The sequence below is a fragment of the Rhinolophus ferrumequinum genome, chromosome 21 (assembly GCF_004115265.2).
Source record: "Rhinolophus ferrumequinum isolate MPI-CBG mRhiFer1 chromosome 21, mRhiFer1_v1.p, whole genome shotgun sequence".
NCBI lineage: Eukaryota > Metazoa > Chordata > Mammalia > Chiroptera > Rhinolophidae > Rhinolophus > Rhinolophus ferrumequinum.
Genome location: NC_046304.1, coordinates 23,453,978 through 23,461,070, shown reverse-complemented (window position 1 = coordinate 23,461,070; position 7,093 = coordinate 23,453,978). Strand labels below are relative to the sequence as shown.

At 44.2% G+C, this 7,093-nt stretch overlaps 1 protein-coding gene across 1 annotated transcript; it reads left to right on the top strand.

Annotated features, from left to right (window-relative positions):
- Window positions 1-4,076: 4,076 nt before the first annotated feature.
- LOC117013724 (C-C motif chemokine 3-like) lies at window positions 4,077-6,617 on the top strand. The gene is made up of 3 exons (XM_033091116.1): window positions 4,077-4,410; window positions 5,639-5,753; window positions 6,217-6,617. The coding sequence occupies exons 1-3, from the start codon at window positions 4,344-4,346 to the stop codon at window positions 6,413-6,415; spliced, it is 381 nt and encodes a 126-aa protein (XP_032947007.1). The 5' UTR covers window positions 4,077-4,343; the 3' UTR covers window positions 6,416-6,617.
- The last annotated feature ends 476 nt before the right edge of the window (window positions 6,618-7,093 follow it).

The following is a 7,093-nucleotide window of genomic DNA, read 5'->3' as shown; positions in this document are numbered from 1 at the left end:
GTGGGAATCGAACAGGCAACCTTGTTGTTAAAAGCACCGCACTCTAACCAACTGAGCTAACTGGCCACCCCCAATTAAATAAATTTTGGCATATTACCTCTTGTAATAATAATTAGCCCTTAAAAACTGAGAAAGTAGGGGCCGGCCAGGTGGCTCAGGCGGTTAGAGTTCCATGCTCCTAACTCCGAAGGCTGCCGGTTCAATTCCCACATGGGCCAGTGGGTTCTCAACCACAAGGTTGCTGGTTCAATTCCTCAAGTCCCGCAAAGGATGGTGGGCTCCGCCCCCTGCAAGTATGATTGAACATGGCACCTTGAGCTGAGCTGCCGCTGAGCTCCCAGATGGCTCAGTTGGTTGGAGCGGGTCCTCTCAACCACAAGGTTGCCAGTTCGAGTCCCACAAGGGATGGTGGGCTGCGCCCCCTGCAACTAGCAACGGCAGCTGGACCTGGAGCTGACCTGCGCCCTCCACAACTAAGACTGAAAGGACAACAACTTGATTTGGTAAAAAGTCCTGGAAGTACACACTGTTCCACAATAAAGTCCTGTTCCCCTTCCCCAATAAAATCTTTAAAAAGAAAAGAAAAGAAAAACTGAGAAAGTAAATAAATTTAAAAAGGGAAATCCTCATTCCTCAAAAATCCTAGAACATTTTGTTTTTGAATGGTAAAGTCAAGATGGCATTCCCAGGGTTTGGCGGGCAGTTCAATGATGTCATCAAGAACTCTTAAAATATCTCCCCTTCCCCATCATTTTCTTGGACTTTCTTCTTTGGGCTTATCGCCTCATGGTTACAAAATGGCTGCTCAGGCATCACATCTTCACAAAGTCTCATATACGGGCACAGGAGGAAATCTCACAGGAGTAGGGAAAAAGCAATGTTACTAATGTCTTTAATTCAAATTGTTGTTTTCACATGATGTGTAATGTGAACTGCAGATTGCCCCCCAGCAGTAGTAAGAGTTAATAAAATAAAGAAAAGAATAAACACTTAATTTGTTTCTGAAAGCTGGATAAACAGCAAGGCACGTGCAAATAAGGATGTGGGAGGTTTCCCACTACAGTCTTCCTGTCTCCTGGTGGCATCTATGAATTCTGAGACACTCTGAGGAGAACTTCTTTCCTTGAAGGTAGGAAAAATTATTACTCAAACCTAACCACTATAACATGTTGGATTTCTTTCAAGTGCATTTATTTTCTAGGCTTATTTTAGTTCTGTTTGCTTACTTCCCCTTTTTCACTTCTTTTTTTACTGTGTGTTGAGGGGGAGGGTCATTATTGTAATCACAATAGGGATGTAATTTTGCAGCTTTCGTATTTATACTTCACATTATAAAGCTTTTCTAAACCATTCCAGTATTTTTAAGAGCTGCCTGATTTACTCATTCTAGTGCATCAATATTATCATGCATTATTGTAGCACATTTGGACTGGCTCCAAATGTTAATTGTTATCAATAAACTGTACCAAATATTGATGTGCATAAACCTTTCTCCATAAATGATGTCATTTCTATACGCTATTTTCCTAGCAGTAGACTTTCTGGGTCAAAAGCTAAGGACATTTAAGGCTCCTGATCTATATAGACACCCCATATATATGAGTGTTCATTTCTTTGTCCTACGGTTAAATCTCGTGATGGCATATTGTAGGGACTTTGTGAATGTTTAATGAATGAAACAGCGATTAAAAAGCTGACCTCGTCACGCCTGTCATGCCTGTAGCCCAGGCTTCCCCAATTCCATTCTGTCCATTTGGGTCTGGATCAAACATGGCTCAGGCTACTTAAGACTCTGTGGCATCATTATATATGTCACATCGGTGCAGTCGAAACATCTGTGAAGAACATTAGACGTGTCTGCTCTGAAGAAGGGGGAAGGAAATGGTGCGGTTCATAGAGAGAGCTGTTCATGGTAGAAGGAACCAGCTAAGCTTGGCACCCCGGTGATAACAACTCCTGGCTTTCCCCTCATTGGCTAATCATTTCCTTAGAAGCATTCTGATACATAAACATGATATAATGGTCCTTTTTACCCAGGGTGTGGTTTAAGTGTGACTTTGTGCCCAGGATGCTGTGACATCACCACAGATGTCACCCCACATGGTCAGAGAGCTGAAGCGAGCATATCTGCTCTGCGGGAGGAATCAATCTGCAGATGTCTCCATGTACTCATAGCTCTGACATTAACTTCTTACTATCCAAAGGTTTCCACACAATCAGCCCCAAGAAGTGAGCAACTGAGCAATTCTTGCTTACCCTGAAACTCAGTGTGACTCAGGGACACTGACATATGCAACTCATAACATGACACCATGCGACAACTTCCCCTCTGGCCATCTCCAGACTCCAGTTCCTCATGGTCTAGAGTCACCTATAAATAGGTAGGGACAGAGGTTGGACCCCAGAAGGACAGAGACAGCAGTGAGTATCCAGTCCTGTCTTGGCTTTGCCCACATTCCTCTGCCTGCCTGACGTCGCTGAGGTCTCCGTGGCTGCCTTGCCAACATGTCCTCACCACAGCCCTCAGTTCACAAGTCTTGTGGTATGTACCACAAGACTCTCTCAACCCTCATCCTTTCTTCCTCTTAGAGTTGTGTCTCCATGCTCTGGACAGATGTCCAAACCATATCACTTAAGTCCTATAGCTTCAGACTCCCCAGGTGAAAGTAAAGAACTTCGGAGAAGGTTTCAAAATGTCCTGGGCTGTTTCCCAGGGAGTTTTATCTATCCTGGTCTCTGGGTCTGAAAGGCAGAAGAGGGCTAGGACCCATTTGATGTTGGGAAACTGAGGCCGAACTCAGTCATTAACAAGATGCAAATGCCAGGTCCCGCTGGTTCCTAGGATGAGCCACGTGGCAGATACCTCGCAGTTCTCCACCTTCTGAGTGATTGACAGAATCATCTGCGGACCAGATGAAGTTCTCCGAAAGAGATGGAACAAGACTCAACTGTTCTAATAGGTGTATTCCCTGAAGAGGGAGCTAGAGACTGAGAATAAGAACAGAGGCAGAGATTCAAAAAAAAAATTCAAGGGAGAGAAGCAACACTTAGCTTCCTTGGCTCCCCCTGTGCCCTACTCTGCAGCCATGAGCTGTGACATCAATGTCAACTTTCCGCTGGCCCCCTCAGAGGGTGGAAGAAGTCGACTTGGCTTTTCTCAGCTTCTGGACTGCCCATCCTCACGGTTAGGGCAGACAACCCACTGCCTGCTGCTTCCCTCACTTCTCTCCAGATCTATCACAAATTTGTTGGTCACAGTGATACTAACAGCCAGCGTTCCCATCTTCGTGTAATGTCAGTCATTCCTCCTTCCTGGAGAGAAGTGGGGATGTGGAGGAGAGAAAACCTGGAACAGACAGGCACAGGTGGGAGGCTTTATTTCTTTCTGTTTTTTTCTTTTTCTCTTCCCAGGATTTTTGAAATAAAATTACATATGAAATTTTGTATCTTGCTTGTTAATATTTAATACTAAAAATCAAGTATTTTCATGGCATTCTATTTAAGAGGCTGGCTAATGGTCCATCCGTGGATTTACTTTATCATTCCAACAGTGTAGGGTAGGTAGTTTGGTGTCAATTATTTGATTATCGATAAGCTGCACCAAACAAAATTGTTCCTTACATGTTCCCCATTTGTGAGTTCATTTTCATAGGCTAGATTATGAGAAGTAGAGTTTTTGGGTCAAAGAGTATGGACATTTTTAAGACTGCTGACCCACATCCAGTGTTCTATCCAGACTTCACTGGAAGCCTACGGTGAATATTTGATAAATAGACCAATTAATGGAAAGTTAATCCTTACTTTTATTATTCTTATACCTCCAGGCTTTCCAGTTTTGTTCTTGCATCTGTGGTGTGGCTAGCTTGGCTTATACTGCTTGAGACTCGGTGGCATTATTACACATGTCACATTTACGTGGTCGGAACAATTGTGGATGTCCATTAGAGTACTCTGCTCTATGGAACAAAGCTGTGACCACTCATGTCAGAGAGACATCTGTCATGTGAAAACAGCTAAGCGTGATCTCCGGACGGTGCCAATTGCTGGTCGCTCATCTGGAGAAACAACTTCTTCATAAGCACTCTAATCAAATTAGCAATTGAACCATTCTTGTATGTTCCCTAAACCTCTCTAGTAACCACAGGCAACCTGGGTTTTACAACTCAAATGACACCACTATACTTATAGTTTCTTGCTTAGGCACCTCAGATTCCTATGTCCCCGCTGCCCGGGGCTGCCTATCGAAGGAGGGAAGATACAGCAGATCTCAGAAGGAGGCCAGCAGTAGTGAAGTCCAGAATCCCACCTCAGTTCTGCCCTCAGTCTTCTGCCTGCCCAGCGTCATGAAGGTCCTCGGGGCCACCGTCCTTGCCCTCCTCTGCACCGTGGCCCTTTGCTCCTATATAAGAGGTGAGTCTGTTGTCCACTTTCCGTTAACAATAGTTGCTCCCCACACTCTGGCCAGAAGTCAGACCACAGCTTCCTAGTGCTCTTGCCTGAGAACACCCTTGTGTGAAGTTAGAGAACCTCGAATGGGGTTTCAAAATGACACTTGTTTTCTTCAAGAGGGTTCAAAACAAGTCTATTGATCTGGGCTGCAGGATGGGAGTTAGGAGAGGTTTTATTCTACTTTCTGGATGAGATCACTAAAGTCTAATTGGGTTATTAGCATGAGGTAGAATCTAGGTCTATTTAGATCCTATTGGTGGTAACAAATTTTAGAATCACCTTAGCTATTTCTAAGAGTTGCAAGAATTGTCCCTGCTTTCCCTCAGCTACGAGATCTGACAATTAAGTTCGCAAACTTGTTGCAACAATGTTGCTAACCTTTTTTTGATATCAGAGGAATTATTCATTATGAATTTGTACCAATTGGAGAAACAGTTAACCAAGTTTACTATTTGGAAGTGCTGAAAAGGCTGCGTGAAAAGGTAGACGACCTGTACTTTTCGCCAACAATTCATGGCTCTTGCATCACGACAATGCACCAGCTTACACAGCACTGTCTGTGAGGGAGATTTTAGCCAGTAAACAAATAACTGTATTGGAACACCCTCCCTACTCACCTGATCTGGCCCCCATTACTTCTTTTTTTACCCAAAGATAAAGGAAATATTGAAAGGAAGACATTTGGATGACATTCAGGACATCAAGGGTAATACAACGGCAGCTCTGATGACCATTCCAGAAAGAGTTCCAAAATTGCTTTGAATGGTAGACGAGGCACTGGTGTCATGCATAGCTTCCCAAGGGGAGTACTTTGAAGGTGACCATAGTGATATTCAGCAATGAGGTGTGTAGCACTTTTTCTAGGATGAGCTCACAAACTTTATTGTCTGACTTCGTATCTTATGATTTAATGGATTAGAAAAGAAATTTTCCCCAAAGAGAGTAAGGAAAAGGGAGTAGACTATCTAGAGTTTGGTTCCCTGTAGAGTAAGATGGACACCAAAATGAAGAGACAAATCCAAAGACAAGACAAAGGAAATTAATGAGAAACAAACAAAAGTCAAATTATTTCCAGTTTCCTTTCCTTCTGCACCTCATGGCTGAGTGGTGCTCTCTCTCTACTTCTTCCTGAGCCTCTGGGGCTTGCCTGTGCTTCTGAGCAACTCCTGTTGTCCTTGTTCCCCCACAGATAAAATTTACACCGTACCCACCTGCTGCTTCTCCTACATGTCCCAGAAGATCCCCCGCAAATTTGTGGTTGCCTATTTTAAGACCAGCAGCCAGTGCTCCAAAGATGCTATTATGTAAGTAGCAGTCCTCTTGCCCACCCCTGGGGAGACACGCGACATGGGAACAGGGAAGTGTCCACAGGAGTCTGAATGGGGAGCAGTTCACAAGTGCCCTGGCTGGTGAATAAGGAGCCTGGGAAAAGCCCAACCCTCTAGGGGCCTTTTGTGTATGAAGGACACAGATGGAAGCGGCTGGGGCGGTGTTTCCTGCCATGAAATGGGGCCTGCAGAAAGCCAGGGAAGACGTGCCCAGAAGTAGAGGGAAGAGAGGAGAGAAAGAGACAGCAGAAAGGAGGTGGTCTTAGGTTATCTCCATAAATCACTCAGAGAAGGACTGAAAGTCCCTGAGGTTTAGGGAATGGTTCCTTGATGAGGCGGACTAGCCCTGAGCTGCCCGCAGGGAGGAAGATGAAGGGGACACAGGTGATCAAGTATGCCCTTACTCACCCTCTACCTAATCCTTCTGCCCTCTGCACAGCTTTCTCACCAGAAAGGGCCGGCATCTCTGTGCCGATCCCAGTGATGCCTGGGTTCAGGAATACATCAGCAACACGAAGGAGAATTCCCAAGTGGACCAGCGGCTCAGTGCTCCAGTGGGCATCAAGACCCCAAATAAGGGGATGCCCACCATAACCCCAGAAGTCCCCTCTCCCATGAGTCCGTCCCCATTCCGCTAAGCACATTCTGAATTCTTCCGTTAATCGTAAAGTATTTTAAGTATTGTAAATCGTTGTGTTCATTTGTTGCTTCCTCTGAGAAATCATGTAACCCCCTCTTATCCCCAAACCCTTTCTCAGTCACACAGTGGTTGATTCATATTCAGAATAACGGGGAATGATTGCGCTCCTGCCTCTGGGTAGACATTGGACCAAACCTATCAACAGATGCTTATTGACTTCACATGAGCCCTTTACTCTGTTATAATTGTCAGAATAAAAAAAGATCCTTTTTGGTTTCTTAAGTAAATCTTGGACTTCTGGCTAGTTTTTCGGGGTTTTTTTTCCCGCTTATAAATCAGTTTTATTGGTTGGAAGGAATGAGATAGAATGATTAGAGACATCCAAGTAGGAAGGGAAGACAAGAGAAAGGGGATGACCATCATTCCAGTAACAGCAGGCTTTACCCTGGTGACACACTGCTCAGAGGCTGAAAAAGAAGCATAGGATTAAAAACACATGCAAATTCATATGCACCGGGAAATCTGCCACTTAAATAAACACCAAAGCAAGGCATCATACATATTTATGGATTTTCCTAAATTTTATAAGTCCTCTTTCTTAAGAATGAAGACTAACAGTTTCTGAGGACTTACTATGAACCAATACTAAGGGATTTACATGTAATGTCTAATCTTC

Excerpts from the sequence above, each read along its gene's own strand:
- LOC117013724 (XM_033091116.1), top strand. The coding sequence starts at position 4,344 with ATGAAGGTCCTCGGGGCCACCGTCCTTGCCCTCCTCTGCACCGTGGCC. Across the intron at positions 4,411-5,638 it reads CCTTTGCTCCTATATAAGAG|ATAAAATTTACACCGTACCC; the intron begins GTGAGTCTGTTG and ends GTTCCCCCACAG. Across the intron at positions 5,754-6,216 it reads TGCTCCAAAGATGCTATTAT|CTTTCTCACCAGAAAGGGCC; the intron begins GTAAGTAGCAGT and ends CCCTCTGCACAG.